The sequence below is a fragment of the Syngnathus acus genome, chromosome 14 (genome assembly GCF_901709675.1).
Source record: "Syngnathus acus chromosome 14, fSynAcu1.2, whole genome shotgun sequence".
Taxonomy (NCBI): Eukaryota; Metazoa; Chordata; class Actinopteri; order Syngnathiformes; family Syngnathidae; genus Syngnathus; species Syngnathus acus.
In genome coordinates this window covers 6,715,260-6,735,752 of record NC_051099.1, presented here as the reverse complement: position 1 = coordinate 6,735,752, position 20,493 = coordinate 6,715,260, and the positions used below count along the sequence as shown (strand labels likewise).

General features: G+C 40.0%; 2 protein-coding genes across 13 annotated transcripts in view; one reads left to right on the top strand and one right to left on the bottom strand.

Annotated features, from left to right (window-relative positions):
- Positions 1-19,775, top strand: part of LOC119133288 (neurexin-2-like) — a 93,768-nt gene extending 73,993 nt beyond the window's left edge. For 5 of the 12 annotated variants that reach the window (XM_037268935.1, XM_037268932.1, XM_037268930.1 and 2 more), the window contains 6 exons: positions 3,780-3,961; positions 9,436-9,607; positions 11,388-11,477; positions 13,097-13,425; positions 14,950-15,034; positions 16,789-17,597. In XM_037268935.1, coding sequence (XP_037124830.1) covers positions 3,780-3,961; positions 9,436-9,607; positions 11,388-11,477; positions 13,097-13,425; positions 14,950-15,034; positions 16,789-17,597 — 1,667 coding nt within the window. Of the gene's footprint in view, positions 1-3,779; positions 3,962-9,435; positions 9,608-11,387; positions 11,478-13,096; positions 13,426-14,949; positions 15,035-16,788 lie in introns of all 12 variants that reach the window. The other 7 variants (XM_037268940.1, XM_037268937.1, XM_037268939.1 and 4 more) reach the window with 2 other exon arrangements.
- The window catches only part of gng8 (guanine nucleotide binding protein (G protein), gamma 8), a 757,718-nt gene that overhangs the window by 257,144 nt on the left and 480,081 nt on the right, over positions 1-20,493 (bottom strand). The window lies entirely within an intron of this gene.

Genomic DNA, 20,493 nt, shown 5'->3' with positions numbered 1-20,493 from the left:
GCTTCAAATGTCATAACTCAGACGACAAATTCGGACTTAATATCTCTCCATAAATCTCAAGAATTAACTCACACTTTTGGAGTTTAATGTGAGTTTATATTTCTAATCGATCAGCTTTTTTTTTTTACCTCCTATTAAATTCTGTGTTGCTCTGTTTTCTGCATAATGATTTCACAGTGTACTGTAGATTATTTTATCATTCTAACCCTGCTGGGGACTGATAGGTCATTAGGGGAAGTTTATCGACTTGTAAAAATAATTTCTTTTTAAACCCTAGTGCACTTATATATGTGAATATACACGAGCATCTAATACAAATACTATTTTAAAAACTCAAGTGTGTTGCAGTGCAGTTCGACGCTGCTGCAAGCACAATCATCAAATATTTACTATACACAGTGTTCAATTTATACCTCCCTGACAGTGGCCATCGAAATTGAGTCTTGTTATTTTAGAGCTGGTATTTGTAAATTTGAAATTTGGTGTTTCCCAATCTTAATCAAGTCATAGATTCTCTTGAGGATAATATATTTAATGTGCCTAGAAACGGCATTCTGATTAATACTTTCCCATCCATCCCAGGGTGCAACCATTTTACTGCTAAACAATTTCCTGGGTTTGATCATGTGACGTTTGCAAATCTTTGGTACTGTGGTATCATTTTTAGTAGAGCATTGATGGCAAATGGAAAGAAAAATTATTTTTAGACCAATTAAGTGAAATTGCACAGCACAGCAGTGCGGAATCACTGATCCAATCAAGTCTCAAGGACTGGATAAAATGCCCAAAAGTCTTGGTGGTTTGTTTTCATGCCATTTTTATTTTGAATGATTCATTATTAACTTTATCCCATACATAAAACATCTGCACAAGCCAGCAGTCGCTCATTTGAGATGCTGGAATCATCTGGTTGTTTTTGTCAGGAAGCTCTGTTTATTTTTTATTTTCCTGTCTTCACATCAAACAATGAGGCGTGATGCAAATTGCCACCAGCGCGCGTAGCCTATCGCTCATTGGCTCGCCTGTTGTGCACTCACTAGGCCGAGAGCACAAAGGACGGAACATTTCTGAGTGGGTAGTCAATGCAACGTGGCGCAGAAACACATCCATAATGTTACAGACGTAGCAACTGAGGGTGGTTGGAGCAAATTATTTAGAGCATGACGGCTCCTGTAAAATCCAGATGAGTCCATCACTTGATGAGTCTTACGACGTGCGTGTGACGCATGCTACCAAGCATGAGCTCACACTTGGGATTAGATTGGTGATGCTTTACATGTGTAGGAGCCCGCTTTAGTGTGCACATTTGTTCCATTATATACGGTATTTACCTCCCCCAAGCCTGAAGGCGAGTGCTGTTTTTTTTTCAATGCTGTTTGTTTGTTGAGTTATAATGGGACATGTCAATTTGATCATACATGAAATTTGCATTTATCATGCATGAAATTTGCATGTGAATTTGGAATTTACTGTCTCCTACTTGATTTATCACATTTAAGATGAATGTAACCAAGAATTTTGGATGTACAATAGCATTGTGCCATCAATTTCAAGTCTATAAAATTCTCCTCTGCAATTGTTATAGCCATCCATCCTTTCTCAATAACACTTAGCCTGTGCATACATTTGTATTTGTTCCAATGTATCTCGGGAATTGGTAGTCATTTACCCGTGGAGCTGTTGTGACTCTAAGCAATAAGTTTGCCGGGATGTGTTTTTGAAACGTAAGATTGATATGTGCCGCTAAGCATTCGATGCAAGCGACTCGCCGTCTCACTGGATTTAGTACTTCAATAAGCAAAAGTGGAAATGTGTGTCTTTGGCGCATCAAGTCAAACACACATGCTTTGAAGTAAAGGCTTGGAAAAATGGAGAAAGCATGACTGACGGTCACTTTAACATGACCGAGAGGATTTGGGGTTTGGGTCATTGGGGTTGCTAATTTCAGAGGAGTAAACAGAACAACCATTATGGATGACTTTTGCCTTAAAAAAACAAAAAACAATGTTAATTGAAGAGTGGTGTTGTGATTTTCTGTGCCTGTCACCTCTAGAAAACATTTTTATATTTATGTCTGTGTTCACACTCACCGTAAAAGTGAGTAAAGAAATTAATAATGACAATAGTAAATTAATTTAATTAGTAAAACAAAAATGTGTAAAAGGTAAAAAAATAATAATAATAAATTAAAAATGAAGAAATTAATAAACAATATGTGCATTTTATTCATTTAATTAATCCATGTCTTGTCAGTAAAATATTACATTGAGATGACTATCAATGTTTTAAAAAAAAAAAATTCCAATGTCAATTTAAGAGTGGTGTGATTTCCATTTTCTGTGCCTAAAACCTCTAGAAAACATTTTTATATTTATGTCTGTGTTCACACTCACCGTAAAAGTGAAGAAAGAAATTAATAATGATTATAGTAAATTAATTTAATTAGTAAAACAAAAATGTGTAAAAGGTAAAAAAAAAAAATAATAAATTAAAAATGAAGAAATTAATCAACAATATGTGCATTTTATTCATTTAATTAATCCATGTCTTGTCAGTAAAATATTACATTGAGATGACTATATTGCTGCTACAAATTGAACAGGACGTGAAACTCAAGCATTTCATCCACACTATAGTAATTACGTACATGCCCCAGCAGGAATGTAAGATTGTGTGAATAATTCAAAGCAGTCTGAAGTGGAGAAAAAAAAAAGTGAATAGTGATTTCACTGAATCGCAAGGAGGGCATAGTGAGGCCAGATGCAGATTACATTCAGTCCAAGAAAGAAAGCAATAAAGCTCACTTACTGCGACTCCATCATGTCGCAGACTCACATTTGACTGCAAATCCGCGATATTAATTAAGATTAGCATGTAAGGGGAAAAAAAAGAAAACCACACAGTGTGAGAACCTGCCCTCTAATTAAATTCAAAGTCAGTACAAAGTAATTTTCAAGCCTTTGGAGGTCTTTGAGTATCAGGCAGCAGTTAGCCGCTATCAATAAGGAACCTTTGTGGCAACTGGCCATTACACCGTGCTGAAGGCTACTTAAATCTTCATGCTTTGAATTGAAGCTTCAATTAGTTCTCGTGTTACTTCCCGCCTCGCTTTATTGATTCACTTTCTGAAAAATATCCATCTGACAGACTCAAACGCTTGTTTAAGCACTACAACATAATCACGAGCATTTCTGCCGTACTGTCTGAGCATTTATAAAAGCGAAGGAATCGTAAAAGAGCCACAAGTGTGAATTTAACATCAACAAAGCAGTAATTAAACCTTCAAATATATGACACAAATTAGAAAATATAAGAATTGCTTTGCGATGTGAAAATAGCTGCTGTGAACTAAAGATAATTAAAACAAGACAGCTTGAGGCAGTAGGACGCAGGGAAATTTACAAGTCAAGAAAATACCTTATCGTTGCCATATAATTTAAAAAAAAAAAAATTCAACACCATATCTCATTCTCAGCTCAACGAAATTGTGTCAAAAACAATTATAATTGCCATATGTAAAGATAAAAGAAAGCCAACTGTGCATCACCTGTAAATGGGTGAAAAATAACACCAAGGTGAAAGAACAGCAAAACTGAATATTAATATGACTTGTGAATAATCTCCTAATGTTGTGGCTGGTGAATTTGTGAAAGCACTTGCTGGAGCTCACCTAAAAAGAAATAAAAAAGTTTGTCAGACTGAAAGAAACAAACTAAGCGAAGGGAGTGTGTTAGACAAAAAAATAATGGTTTTGTTTACACATCTCTTTCCACCCACAGCTGGAACGACATACATATTCGGGAAAGGGGGCGCGCTTATCACGTTTACCTGGGCGCCCAACGAGCGGCCGAGCACCCGGGCCGACCGGCTGGCCGTGGGTTTCAGCAGCTTGCAGAAGGACGCCATCTTGGTTCGCGTGGAGAGCACCCACGGGCTCGGCGACTATCTCCAGCTGCACATAGTAAGTACTTCAAAAAGATTCTTTCACCACAAGGTCGCCTTTATTCATCAGCATTCTCGACGAATAATATTTTACAATTGTGAGGAAAAACACTCATTGTGAATATTATGAAAAGATTTGTCGTAAGACTTACAGTTTTATTTTTAAAGTATCTCTTAGATTCTCTTTGAACGCATTTGTGAGTGGCTCAAAATGAAGCGAGCAAACCAAGCTTGCTTCTTAAGCCTGGCTCTTTAATAATTCAGTGTTATGTCTCATCTGAAACCACCATAAAATGGATTTATCACCTTCTACAAACAAGGCATCAGTGATTGAATTAATAGATTCAAAGCTGACAATGTTAAATACTTAATAAAATTGTAAAGCATTAGAATTGCTCATCTTTGGCCTTGAATGTCAAATGTCAAGATGAAAATAATAATGCCAGATAGTGTATCATTTTTTTATTTTTAGTTCATGCCTGTTAATAAGCAAATAAGATACTGATATAATATTTGTACCAGCTAAAAGTGAAAATAAATTTGAATATTAATGTTTACCTGTGCTAGTTTTTGCCTTCAGTGTAGTATGACATTAGTATGACATGATGTAGTATGACATTTTTCCACAATCTCCGCCAAATCCAAGCTGTGCCACCCCCACAGGTAACCCGCTTTTACTTTTCTGTTCCTATTATTGTTTTGTATTTTGCCATCAAATTATCCAATCCGTCACGGCTAATAGCGAGCATAAGGCAAGTGATGACAGTGCTGAGGAGCGCAATCTCAGTGGAAAACGGAAGGCTGCCATCATTAGAAAATCAGTTTGTGTAGAAACAAATAGAGCAAATTTGTACAACATGACTCAGTCTGGCCTCAGAAAAAGAGACGCTAACTTTGTTTGGCGAGCGCCGTGAAGAAAATGTCTCCGTGTTTGGAGACAGCGAAGAGAGATACCCTTCTTCTCGCCCTCCTACCAGCGCACGAGAGGCTCCCTCCCCCACATTAGTCCGACATCAATCGCTCAACCATTTGTAAGTTTATTTATTTTTCATCGGGTCAAGAAACGTGCCAATTTGCACCACGTGTCGGTTATCTGCGAGGCGGCCAGCAATTTCCCAGAGGGCTTTTAGAAATCATAGCAAAGGAAGCCTTCAATAGAGAAATGGAAAAATAACAATTCAAGGTATGAACGGCCTTGGTAAACGGAACCGCTTCATCGGTGGGCTTACAAAGGAAGTCATACAAATATTGAGTCAATACTCCAATATGAATATTACCACTCTCAAATAAACAAGGTTTGTCTGATAATAAACTCTATCATTTGTCAGCGAAACAAGTAACACCTCAGCAGCTGTCATCAAATGTGTCTGTTCTGGAGGGAGATCAGCCTTTTTAGTACGTAGCCCCAGGACAGATGCGGCGTGATGAAAACCAGAGGAAAGAGCTGTCAAACGTCTGCGAGTGGTGTAATAATTAAAATCACAGCTGCTTAATGTGGCTTCCAGTCCAGTGCATATTTTAATATTGGATGCTGTTATTGCCTATCCAGTTCGCACTTTCACGGTTGCCGTTTTATACTATCAGTTTGTGGTCCGCAATCTATTAGAAAAACTATTTTCTAATGCCCTGAAACAGTATTGGATTTGACGTTAATATGTAACTGCGGTTCTCCTTTTGCAAACATGACATTATTTTCTTTTTGCCCCGCCCCGAGATCAAATCTCTCTTCCTAGACACTCAGAACTTGTGTCTTTTTATTTTTTCTCTCGTGTCTGCCAACTTGCTGCACTCAACCACTTTGACACATTGACATATTATTAAATGCTCAGACAGTTCACCGAGTGTGAGGTTTGTCGAGCGAAGCTCTCAGATACAACTGATAGCAGTCAGAGCTCCAGTCATTTTAGGCAAAGCGACTCAATTCGGGAGAAAATTTGGAGTATCCAATTTCTTTCATCCCTGGGAAAGAAATGTGTTTTGCTTGGTCACAGTTGGGATTAAAAGAAGCTGATTTATTTAGCGGGTCCCCCGTATTAGCGCGTGTTGGATATGAAGATGTATTTCACTGTTCCATTGGGATTACAAGAGATAAAAGCGCTCTGAGTGGTACCCACCACTGATGCAGATTTGTATTTGGTGACTTGGAATATGAACCAAGAAAGAAGGCCACGCCTTATAAGCCTTTGCAGTATTTCAAAGGTGCTGTAGTCTGAAGTGTGGTCATCGAAACAGCAACTCAATATGCTTGCTGCAGGCAAGTTGATGCAAGCAGAGTGCTTAGCCACGAGAGGCGAGGCCGCAGACATCATGCGGCTTCTCGTGTCACACCTCCTATGGGCCGATTCAAGTAGATTCTTCAAGAGAAAGGGGAGCAAATAAATGTCATAGCAGAAAGCCGCTCTTTGGGGTCGCTTGGACGAGAGTGTGGTAGTTTTGCTTTGCCAGCACTTGAAAGGTCCTTTGGGACTTGTTTTGTAATCTCACTGAGTCAAGCGAAAAAAAAGAAGACAAAATGCCTTTGGCAAGCTACTCCATCCAACCTAGCTAGATTTGAGCATGAGCAACAGGACATGAATTTTTATTCTTCTGGCTTTTTAACGTTGTGGAGTGGCCCTGTGTACATACTTTTGTACACATGGGAAAAATTGATCATTTTACAGGGCTTATTGAAGATTTAAATTAAAGAAATAATAATTGTGCGCCATCTTAAAAAAAAAAAAAAAAAAAAAAAAGATGAATTACCGTACAGTGTTTACCTTCAACAATACAAGTAGAAGCTCGGGACAAAGCCTCGTTTCAGCAATTACCTGTGGCAGTTTTGAAGCAGACTCAAGGAACAGAATTTGAAAATAAATTCTTGCTTTCACAAATCAGCCAGATAACCACATCCATGTTACATAGATTTTTTTTTTAAACCACACTTATTTTATAGAAGAGATCCGTGTCGGGAATAACCCCATTTCGCGGCACTAATAGCAGCCCACTGCCACTATTTAGCCTTAAGGCTAACACAAGGAAAATCAATGCTGTTTCAGCTAACGTAAGATCAGCTGTCAACTATTCCGAGTCATTAAGTGAAGAATTCTCGGTTTTACTTCCACACAGTCAGACAGGGTGAGATGTTAGAATTGTGTAACAATCGTCGGTTGTGATGGCAACTTTATAATCATTTCATGGATTTGCGAACTTACTAACAAATGCGGAACAATGCATTTTTTTTCCCAGTATTACTCTTTATATTTTCTGAATATAATATAATAATGTAGTAGGTTGTTCTTCCTCAACCATGGCAAAATGCAGGTTTTAAATTGACTCGAACACAAAATTACGGACTCGATTCGATGCACATTGGACCAGTTCATACTTAATTGCAAATATGCAGTGCTTTGTTAAACCATACTTGCTAGCCTAAGTGAGAGTTTAAATTGGACCTTTAACATCTCCCTTGCTATTATAATAACTAACTGCACTGGCTATGTTTTAAGAAACATTTCCACATTGTTAGCTGTTCCATAGAAATGGAAAAAAATTCTCAACAGTTATGATTAAAGCCAAAGCAAAACAGAACAAGCACTGAGACAATTCTTTCATGCTCTCCAAACTGACTTCTTGCAAGATATTGTACATGGCAGTGCTTTGTTTTTGGGGTTTGCTTCAAAATGTCAAAGAAGAAGCAAAAAAAAAAAAACACTGAGGAATAACATCATGATTTTGCACAAAAGGGTTTAAACACGTATGACTTGATTTAATGTTCTTCTAGATGTACCCAGACAATATTAATGTCACATAGTTGGATTTTAAAATAGCAGCCTCTTATGCTGCATAGCTCTCCCTGCCTTGCATTGTTAAGACTCCTTCTTATGGAGTTGACGGTTCAAGCTTAAAATATCCATAACACTCTGCTTTGTCACCGCAACCACATCAGCGTAAATAATCTTTTCCAATCCGAAAAGGATTCTGGCAGGATTTGACATCTGATTAGAAGGCGAGCAAAGCTTTTACATCACACCACCGCCCTAGCAGAAGCACAAGCACCTTGGAGGCAAAAAAAAAAAAGGCATACATATTTTTCTCTCCATATTCTCAAGTCATTCAATTTTCCCGGAATGATCTAATATTGCACAAATCACGAAATAAGCTCGGGAGGAACGACATGGATGCGACAGCAAAGCTGCGAACTGCCAAATATAAAGCAGGACGCAACGTTAAACATATGTACACCTTGCCAGTAAATATTGTAGTCTCAGAGTGCGTTTTCATTTGAACAAAACATTACACCCACCCAATTTTCCTGCACTCCCTCTGTCTTGTCAAAGGTGCCGTAGTGCAGCTGGAGTTGGGAAAAGGAAAAAAAAAAGCCCCGCAGCCTCTGCATATCTTATTCCACCCGCTAGAGAGACAAAAGACATATGCGGGCTGAAACGTCCTTATTATAATGATTATTAATGGTGTGCACGGCATAGAACTGTGCACAGCTGACATTCTTATTAGAGTCACGTCAGCGCCTGTCAACCATCCTCTCTAATGAATCGTTAGCATACCACTCGGTTGTTTCATGTGCAACAAAATATATCCGTTGGACACTTTATTAGGTACGCCCGCATGCTTTAATGAGAGACGTTGATGTAAACATCCCAGTGGTAAAGTGGTATGTGCCAGACTTATATTTTCTCCAGCTACTGCTGCAATAATCTACTTTTTTTTAATATTGAATACCAATCTGAACTAAGAATGACCATATTGGTGAAAGCTGGGGTTTATTTTTAGCTATTGTATGACTAATGAGGATGTATTTTTCCTCATTTGCCTTTTAGTGTGCAGTTTATCGCACTGTCATCACTAGTTTGACCTTGCATAGCGGTCGAGGGGGTGCGCAAGACAAAGGCACAGACTGTTTGCTTCCAGTGCCCCCCAAAGGCTATCTTGGGAAGCAGCTTTGACCTTTGCCGAAGGTTGTCGGTAGCAGACAGAGGCGGGAAAACAAGGGAGAGGTAGTTGGTCAAGCAAAGGAGGAAGAGCGGGATTGTGACAGAACTCAAGAGTGATCCACATCAGGCAAGCTGAGCTGACGGGGAAACCAAGCTGAACCTTGAAGGAAGAGCTCAACATATTGGCCGTGTCGCAAATGATAAGCAGAGGAGAGCATTTCCCCACGTCACATGTTTTTGAGGAAATAGGCATATGCAATATCACTTTTTTTTTTCTCATGCCAAAACCACTAGAGCGATTTCAATTACATTTTGTGTAATGCATCATCGCTCAAAGCAACAATCGGATGCAATTGTGGTTTTTGCTCTTCGGCTCCTCAAAGCAATTGTGAAGGGAAATTGACTTTAGACCACTGGCTCAGCTCATTTGAATACATCATGTGTACGATCATTTTGACGTAAGAAATATAAGAAATGATGCTGCGCTAATAATAGCTATTTTATTGTAAAGTGTTTTTAACATCCTCGACTGCAGTGTTGTTTATTGATACTTTCTCCTCGGCAGGATCAAGGCAAAATCAGCGTCATCTTCAACGTGGGGACCGATGACATCGGCATCGACGAGCCTGCTGTCATGGTAAATGACGGCAAGTACCACGTTGTGCGCTTCACACGCAGCGGTGGCAATGCCACGCTCCAGGTGGACAACTATCCGGTCATTGAGCGCTACCCTCCAGGTAAGACTAATAACTAAAAGAAGGCCAGTCCAATTGCATGCTTGGCTCAAGATCAATCGGCAGAATGATTGAAGGTTGGAATTCAGCTCCTAAGTTGACAGCCACCCACATATCCATAGCTGCATAAACAATCTCAGGATCTGACACCGATACACTTCGCTTAAAGCTGTCTCGCTAAGTATATCTTGCCGTTTAAAGGCCTTTCATCAGCAGCTGTCATTCCCCGCAATCGTTTTCCCACCTCAAACAGATAAGCAAACATGCTCAATACATTCAAAGATGTTTCTAAAAACAGCTCGTGGTTGCGCACTTAGCGACGTAACCATCTAATGAGGTCCCGCAAACATCTTCTCGTCGTTACAAAAGAATTCCGTGGATATATTGTTAGGTGTGGCGCGACGTTGTTATTGACTCATCTCTGCAGCTACATGCACGCATTGGCAAGAAACAAACCTGCAGTTAATATATTCATCGAAAACTCCTTTTTAAACCCAAAAGGGATTAAGACTCGTCCGCCTGTGTACTTGCACGCCTGATTTGCATGCAGATTGAAAAGGGAAACTGCTTTGATGTAATCACGGCTGGATGCTCTTTAACCTGCTCGGAACCCAACGGACCTTCTTGGGAGCAGGTGCGGCAGGAGGAACAAGTTCCCTCTGTGCCTCCAGCTGCTGGTGAAAGCACACACTAAAAAGCAAACATCACTCGTGCATCTGTTGATCACCACTTTCAATGATTTCATGATATGATTGAAATTAGGATGTTGTTGTTTTTTCAGTCGAAACAATTTGAGGTGGCTAAAGCTTGAACGCAGTTGTTTTCAACTCCTCTTTCATGTTACACCATAATCTTGTTTATGGATTCATTAGCAGCCCACTATTGACGACATTGGCTGACTTTGGCCTGTATATGTATTATTGATCGTATGTTTATTCATGCATGTATTCATTCATGCGTGGGTTTATAATTCTTGGCATCTTTATATAATTAATATTTATTAAAAAAAAAAGAGCCTCACAATTTTGGTGATATGCCCAGAATAAATCACATGTATGTGGAATGTTGTTGCTGTCCAACAAAAAAAGAATAAGAAAAATAAGAAGCATTTCTTATTAAAAAAACAAAGTAATTTGTCTTTGTTTCATAACTCAGACAACATGTATTTATGGTTGTTGTTTCTTTTTTTTTATTGGACAGTAATGAATCAACTGTTTGACTTTTCATGATGATAGTCGCGATATAGCCTTTCTCTATTTACATGATTTCTTTTCCTAAGAATTTAGTAGGATTTCATACAATAACTCAATTATATCTCTGATGATGAAAATATTCCAATTTTGACACCAAATGACTGAAAACTATTCCAATTTGATTGCAAAATGCATCTCGCTGAATTTCCTACTAAATTCACCACAATCAAGTCTCACCAATGATGTTTTTGATTATATGACGTCTGACTGTCGAAATGTGACTTTTCTTTCTAAATGTCTGACTTTTCATGCTGCTAACTGAATTAACCATGTTTTGATTCAAAGTATATAAACCTTTTTTTCTGTGCTTAAAATAGCTCAACGATACTAACTAGTGTAGCTCTAAACAGCCTAAACGTGACTTCTCTAACTGTTGCTCTTCAAAATTCCAATACCTCCAAGTAAAGATAACTGACAGATGCTTAACCAGCTTGTTAAAGGTTGTTAGCCATCATAACTCTGTTTCTAACCATGTGATCTTTCAGCTTGCAGACGTTAACCTTTAACCTGTCTCTCCAAATTCTCTGAAGGACACTATGATAATGAACGACTGGCTATTGCTAGGCAAAGAATCCCATACAGACTCGGTCGGGTAGTTGACGAGTGGCTACTCGATAAAGGTAAAAAAACCAGAATGGATTGGTTAATTAATCCTTGAACTAACTAGTGATTAACCTTTTCCCCCTCAAGAGAGGCGCAGCACCACAAGACAATTGTGACAAGGATCAAGTTATCCAAATGTGTAACAGTCCACATTTTAATTGGCGCTCCCAAATATGAAGAAGACAAACTCAACATTGATGGAATGTTGTCAACCAGACGTTTACATGTTTCTTTCCTTGTCACCCTTGCAACTTGTGGACCGGCTGCACCCTTAAACTGATTTTAAACCAATGAACTAAAAAACACATAACCCATACCCAGCCCTCCATCGTCCCCCTTAACCACTGCCATTAACTTGCGAGGGAGTATTAAGGCCACACTGAAAAGAAAAGAAAAAACAATGATAGTATATGAGGAGGAAGTTGTAGAATCACGAGAATAAACATTACAGATACCCTTTTTGAATTTTAAAGTTTTTGTTGAGGATCAATGGAATTGTAGCAGAACAAAAAAGTAAGTTTTTTATCTTTTTAATAATGTGACAGTATCACTATTTTATAACAGAGTATATTAAATAAAAACAAATTATGAGAATAAAGTTGCACTATACATGTAAAGTTACAATGGAACAGGAAGAATGTCATTATTTTACCAGAATACATTTTTCAATAAATACTTTGACTTTATTCTCATAATATCTTAGTACTGTATGACTTTTTAGTGAACATAAAATTATTTTCTTGTAATATTACAACTTTATTCTCATTTTTCTTTCCAATGTGGCTCTAGCATTCCTTCGTCTTAACTAGATGTGTAAATGTGTGTAAGAATTTGTTTTTTAATCTTTAAAGTGTGCTGCAGTTTGACTCGTGCCAGTAAAATGTGAACTAAACACCCCCCCCTTAACCCGACGTTAAGCTAAACCTTTCGATGTGATCGCCCTAAGTGAAGCGCTCCCCCTCCCCTTTTGTTCTCAGCTGCCCTGTGTTGCTGGCTTCCTGTGTGCAGTACAGTGACCATGTCACGCCAAAAGACAAAAGAGGCCTGACAGGCTGCTGAAATGGATCACAGTTTGCAGCCACCAACTTTGCTAATAAGTATTCTCCTGAAAGGGGCCCATTACTGCCGTGCTCTGGCTGATGTAGCTTATCAGCCAGCATAGCTGCTGTCAGTGACATTCTTACAAGACATTGTCCCTCGCAGGAGTTGAGACAATTGGACTGGAGGAGAACTCTGAGTTTTAATGGCTGCGGAATTCACTAGTCAGTGGAGTTTAGGCTCCATTTTGGGGGGGATTTTTTTTCTTCCCCACTGCACTGAAGCCAGTAACTTCCATTCTAATCATGTCTGATAAAGCGAGAAAGACAAAAAAGATCCAGAGCAAAAACCGTCCCCTTTCCAATGGCATACAGTGAGAAATCAAATTTTATGTCGAAATGCATAAATAGGGACCTAAATATAAGCAGCGCCTATTCTTATTGCAACCTGCATGATTAAAGTGTATCTATCCCCCCTGTTTAACATCTAAATGATTTTTTTTTTTTTATATGACTAACATAGTTCAAGGTGTATTCCTGTGCCAGCCACATGTCTGCTTCACTTTTCTTCTGTCACCTTCTCTCTGCCTGGCTTGTAGGGAGACAGTTGACCATCTTTAACAGCCAAGCCGCCATTAAAATCGGCGGCCAGGACAAGGGTCGACCCTTCCAAGGTCAGATCTCCGGCCTCTACTACAACGGACTGCAGGTGCTTAAACTGGCGGCGGAGAACGACCCCAGCGTGCAGGTGGAGGGCAACCTCCGTCTGGTGGGCGACGCCCTCTCCGTGCTGACCACCGACACCACCTCAGCAACGCTGCTGGCTGTGTCCGACATGTCCACCACCATCATGGAGACCACCACCACCATGGCGACCACCACCACCCGCCGACAACGCTCACCCAGCTTGAGAGACAGCATCTCCAAGGTCAGAAAATAAAACCACTTATAATCCAGTACACACACTCATCTCCACTGCTTTTCATACTTTGGCCTTCAGTGTGGCCTTAATCCATCTCTTGATACTATCACGGTCACATTGCAATTATAAAAACCATCAATACTCCCCAAAAAAAAAAAACACAATAACAGCCTGAAATTGTGCCACGTACATCGTCTGGAGCGATTCGGAATCAATATTTATATAATGACGTGACAAAGAGATTTTATTTCTGAGTATGGAGGTGGCCGATTCATGCTCACTATTTCATTTGTGGATACGAGGACTAAAAATGACCAAAATAAATTGTGAGCTGTTGTTCCGCTTTTGCTGTGGGCAGAGAGTGCCACAACTCATCAGGTAATGAACAGGGAGAGCTGGCAGCAATTTTTTGGAAAGCTAGCTATTAAGAACAGGCTCCATTTGCTATGCTAGCGAGTTCTCAAATAGTCACGTATCAAGCTGTACTTGAATCCTATGCCATAATATCTCAATGTCCTTTTTTGATGTGTCGTACTTGGAGGCTCATTTCTTGTTTGTGTGCTCGGTGAAATCCCCAAAAAATAATCATAACCAAGCAGATTGTGTGATATGTTGTGGAAACAACGGCGTACAATGAAGAAACTATGCAGAGGGGAAAGACAAATTGAAAATATTTCCTTTTCATTGTGAGACTTGAATCTTATAATTAAAATTTCATGGTCTTGCGCTCATCGGAGGATTACATGTCTTTTGTTTGGATTCAAGAAAACATGAGCGCTTGCAGTGTTTTGTTGGAACTAAAGGCCAAAGGTGCTGTTCAAACTTAAAATTATCCTCAAACTTCTCCAAGCTACAGTCGCTTCTTTTGATGCACATTCGTCAAGATTATGGGTCCATCATCTGCCCTGCGACTGATCAGGGTGTACGCCATCTCTCGTCCAAAGTCAGATGGGATAATCCTCAAATTACCTGCGGCCCTAATGAGGACAAACGTTATAGAAAACTGGTGGAAGGATTTTTCAAAGCTGCAATGCTGGCTTGCTTTCAGATTGATTTGCATTTATCTTGCCGCCAAGCTTCCATTTGCCTTTCATGTATTTTCAATTCATCCAAGTGGACCAGCCATTCAGCATTCTGTTCAGGTTTATACTGAGGTCATTGTGTGACCTAAGCCTCCTTCTTCAAAAAAAAAGAAGAGCATTGATTTAGTATGAGAAAATTTGTTATTGCAAGATGCAGCTTACACACAATCGAGCGCCGGCCGGGTGGGAATTTCCTTTTCAACATAAACATGGAATAGTTGCCGTGGGGGCAACGAATGAAAAGCAGCAAAATATGAGCACATTTTTCTGTTTGTTCTTTCACTCGCATTGCTCCAAGCTCCAAACACTGAAGTGGCACTTTGAAACACATTGCAGCATTTCTTCTTCATAAAGCACACAGCAAACAAGCTCATAGGGCACTGAGCAGCGGGACCATCTGTTTGTTAATTTTTTTTTTTTTTCTTGTTTCTTTTTCCCCCTCACACAGCCGCAGAACTCTGATGATATTCTGGTGGCGTCAGCCGAGTGCCCAAGTGATGATGAAGACCTAGAAGAGTGTGAACCGGGAACAGGTGGGTTTTCTATGGCAAAAAAAATAAATAAATGTGTAGTTATATCGGCGGGAGTACAAAACGCTCAGCACAAATGAGTGTTTCTACTGCAAAGAGCTGTAATCAATGCTCAATTAGACACTGGGTATTGTCCACTTAGCAAATCAACACCTTACCGCCAAATAAATTGCTCCTGACAAAAAAAAAGCTTTAGAAATAGTATGACATTATAGCAGCATGACATCATTTTTTTTTCTTTTCCTTCTATTGTGTACCACCCGGACACACTCAAAGCTGGAGGTCTTCATAATTCATCATCATCATCATCAAAATAAATGGAAAAAAATGAGCATGCTCTTGCTGCTGTGTAGCAAGAGCAGACGGCCTGAATAGACTTGTCCAGCTTTCATCTTGATCGATGCCATGCTTATGGTTTACCTTATGTAAGTGCCTCAAACGTACCCTCGAGTGTTGCTAACTACTTCGGAGGGCTGAATCTTGTCTCGTCTTACTCTCGACTTTGGCCGCACCGTTCAGTCGGGCTCATCGATCATAAGTGACAGCGAGGACACAAGCGGAAGGTTTTGCACCGCACTGCACCGGTATTTATAAAACAATCAAGAATAGAAGGTCACACGAGGAGACACTACTAATGTGGAGCACTTGCTTATTCCAATGAAATAACCACGTGTACATATTTCAACTCAAATTTTCAGCAGGTCATTCTCCTCCCAAGCATTTGTGCAAATGCTACAACTACATGCCTACTTTAAATAAATAGCTGGTTCGCACTAAATTTGAATAAATACAGCCCCGGCCACTATTCAATGACATTTTTGTGAGAAATTATGCAAATATTATAGGGACAGATTATAATCTACAAATGTTATTGTAATCCTTTCAAACCCAGAGGACATAAATCATTCATTAAAAAAAAAGAGTGGACAGCATCTGCATAAGTGTTCTTTGAAATTAACAATACACTATTTTCTTTTCTTTCTTTTTTTATCATGTCTCCTGGAATCCTAAAAAATCTAATATCTTCTAATTACCTGCATTACTTTTTGTGTAGAATCCTACTAAATTCTCCAGAGAACAAGCTTATGGAGTCGTTAAGAGTAAACGATAGCGACTCGAGCATGACTTTATGGCTCCGCAAGTGGCGCCGTTTAAAGATATTGAAGCACTCGCAATAATTAGCGTGACCTTCGCTTTTTTTTGTTGTTGTTAACATAAACGGGATTCAGATTGCAACGGAGATAATAATGCAGCCACAAATACCACCCAGGTGGAAATGCACTGATGAATACAAAGAAAATGAAAATGGCATGATTTGACCTTTGTGTATGATGCGATACATATTTACATACAGTTCTTGGATTCAGTGATGTCCCCAAACAGTATGGAGCATATTGCATTTTTTTTTATTTTGGCCTGCTGTAACGCCGCCTACGTACGTGCATAAGGAATGTAATTTAAATGTTTATTGTGTGTTGTTTGGTTGCAGGAGTCATCTTATATATTTGTGCCTCTTGCAGTATTCTACGCGACACACCCACACGCTATCACTTGCGTAGGGTCTAATGCGGTTGAATAGTCTCGTTGTGTAAAATAATCATTAAGGAGAAAAAAAAAAATTGCTGATGTGCTAGTTGATGGTAATTTATTCTTTACTGTTCGTCTAGCCTCTTTGGTAATGGGCGCAAGTGTTGTGTTAGAATTTGAATGCTGTTCTAATTTAGGATCCTCCCCTACCTTTTCTGTTTCCTTTTTAGGAGGTGAATTAGTCTTGCCTATTATAACAGTGGATTCCCTTGAGCCCCCATCCATCGCCACCCGTTATCCCGTCCTCCCCCCTCCCCCTACCCTCCTGTCCCCCCTCGAAACCACCAAAGAGTCTGTGATAGTCCCTCCTCACCCTTCCTGCCCCCCAGACCAGGAGGACTGTGGTGACACCGTGGAGGTTTCGGCCTTCGGCTCCGGGGAGATGACGGAATCCGATGACGAGGACTTTTACAATAATAACAACTCCCCGTTGGTCACTGACAGGACAGTCCTTCCTCCGCCACCTCCCGCCGCCGGTGAGGGCGGAGCTCCGAAACCCCGCCCCTTACCCCCCTATGTTCCCACCACCAACCCCGACCAGCTCCACATCCCCGCAGGCAAAATGAACACCCGAGACCAGGTGCTTCTGCCCCCTGCTCCCCCATCCTCCCGAAACACACCGGGACTAACTTACCCCCCCAATTTTCCCCATGTGCCCACAGCCGACCCCACAGCCTCCGACGAAAAGATCCAACCGGGCGCCGTGGAGGTGATCAGGGAGTCCAGTAGCACCACGGGGATGGTGGTTGGTATCGTGGCTGCTGCTGCTCTCTGCATTCTAATCCTCCTCTATGCCATGTACAAGTACCGCAACCGGGACGAAGGCTCCTACCAGACAGACCAGGGCCACAATTTTGCCAACAATTTTGCGACCGAAGGCAACGGAGCGGTGGTCAAAGACAAAAGCACAGCGACGGCCTCGGCGGCCAAGGCAATCACCAAGGGCAAAAAGAACAAGGACAAAGAATATTACGTATGAGCAGCGGGGCGAGGACTGAGAGGATGTGAGGGTGCTCCACTTTCAAATCACCGCTCTTTTTTTTTTTAAATTCCAGTTGGACGTCAGACATTTCAAAGGTTACGAAAGCCAACTGTTAAACGCAGACTGTGGTTAATGCTCACATTTCCCTCACAGTTTCTCAGCTACTACAAGTCTGTCATCCATCATGTCCATGTTGTAAGTGCAAACAACTTCGTATCCGCTGTTGCTTTGTGTGAAGCACGGATATGATGCAGTTAAAGGAACCGGCCTTGAGTTGAGCCTCAGTGTTTTCTTCTGTGTAAACTCTGTCTCAAATGTCCATTATAGCAGAGTGGCTATAGAGCGTGAACACAACCCTGTTGACATAGCAAGGTCCTCAACCTTAATAACATCAATTTCTTGCTGAAGAAAAACAACCCCAAATGGAATAAATCAAAATGTGTCTCAACATATTATTAATTTCAGGGTGCGTATAGCAGCACTTATTTTTCCCTGACAGATCTGTCATTGGCTCTTTGTGGGATGTTTGTGTGCAACACTTGCTTATTATGCTCAATCACAGAATCATTTGCTATTCACCACATCCCCTCCTCAAACTGCTCGGAAAATAGTCGCGTCCAACATTTGCAAACTTGTTCAGTATTTCCCATTCCTTGCAGTTAACCTCGAGTTCAGCCAATCCACATTCTCTGTGATTGTAATGATGAAGCAATAGCCAATTAGGATGCTAGCTGGACACAAATAGAAGACCTTTCTTTTTTTTTTTTTTTTTGCTGTGTGTAAAATATGTCATTCAACACAATAAAACTGAAAAAGGGAAGACTATCTAACCACAGTGTAGCTAAGAGTTAGCCTAACTTCTACTGTTTCTTCTTCTACTACTATTCTTCTTGTTTGCCAATACCAACTACCAAAAAATTGCTTTTTTTTTTCCAAGAAGGGCACTTTTTTCCCCAGATATTGTAACAAGGGTGTGTTCACACTTTCTACAGCCACTTTCCGTAATGTAGACAATTGACTTTTTTGTGGTACGCGAACAAAACTGAACAAAGCCTTTTATTTCTGCAAGACATCTCCTCAGTCATGTTACATAATGAAGGTTTGAAGCCTCCCCCCCAGTTTGCCCTGCCTCTGTCAACAAGAGATGATAAACATGAAAAATACAAGATGTTTAAAAAGGGGTATCACTCAACAAACCTGAAGGAGGACGGACGAGAGTCATTTATTTCTGTGTGGTCGGTGTAGCTTTGAATTCAAAATAAGGGTTTGTGTGAAAAGTTCCGTCTACATCGAGTAAAGGTATATCTGTAAACATTGCTTGTATGTATATATAGAGGCTAGCACACTCAAGAGGCATTACGGATGTAAAGTTACGGAGAAGAATCGGCGTCCGAGATGCTCGTCCCTCTCCCACCTCCCTCACAGCTTTCACAATGATGACCCAAAAAACGCTGCCGCCCAACTTTGGGGCTGCAAAACATTTTCCCATTATGCTTCTTGGAAAGAGACTATGAAGCCAGCTCACTGACCATCATGTACCCTCCATGAGAAAAAAAAAAAAGGAACTGCTAAGGGATGATCCAAAAGCACACAGGAAATGTAAACATATCGTGGAGACATAGATATTCCTTGTAAAGCAGACATGTATTGGTTTTTTTTCTATGAGTGACTTCAAGATTACTCCATGAGATGAATAATTGATGATGTGTGAATTGTATTGATATTTCTCTGATATTTCGATGTAACTTGTCACCGCTCCTCCTAACACGTTCCATTTTAGATTGCCTTTGACTCTGACAAAAAGCACACAGTCTCCTCCGATAGCTGCAAACCATCTTGTTTTCCTGCATTATTCAAGGCTCCGATTAAGCAGAGAAAACACCAGGATGGAACAAACTGATGTTTTTTTGTTTTATTGCATTGTGCATTTTATATGTGCTGAATCTGTTACTCAATGGATCGAATAATATAAAGCCATTTCCTCTGTTGGGTTCTGTCTACATTGACTTTTTATTCATGCTCTGTGATCCCCTGTTACTTTTTTTTGTATGAAAAGTGCCATTCGACATGAGCAGCTCTGTGCTCGTAAAATATTCCATCCCTCACTCATTGCTATTGTATAGTGTTCATGTGAAATGGATCTCTATATGTGTACAGAACGTGCATAAAGATACAAAAAAAAAAAAAAAAATACACTTGATGATATAATTTGTACACACTTGTGTTGTGTGCTGCTTCTTGGACAACATTTTATTGAGGGATGCGTTGGACTAAAATATAGAATTTTTAGCTCAGCATAATTTTAGGATCAGGGCAAATGTGATTTACGATTGAATTAAATCAAGCTAATAATTTTAATCAATGCATTAATCGTGTAAACACTGCTGATTCTCACAATACATGCTGATGAATTTTAACTTTACTCAATGGTTGCACTATTCTTACCGAGAATAAATACATTCAATCAATTTACAATGGTGTCGTTTTACACACGAAAGACAAGGTGATGGTGTTTTTACACGGAAGAACAGTCTTTCATACAAGTAGTAGTAGTAGGTCATGATATTGGTTTCCAAATGTCTCTTGCATTTGAGTTTCATCATCATGGCTTCGCTCTCTGCTTGCTTCTCTCTTCACTTCTCCTCAGGCGACATGTCAGCCGGGCTTGGTGGGGCGCTGATGTTCAACACTTACAATCAATTGAAGTGTTTGGGTTTCTGTTGTTGTTATTTCCGAATGAAAATACAGATCAGAGTTGGGGCTGCCGTGGAGAGTGTATTTTGCAATGCGGATTTGAATTTACCATGGAGGGTTGAGGAAAAACTGCATGAAGGAACAGAGTTGAACCAAAATACCAGAATATTTTTAAACAAAGTAGTAGCATGAGAAGATG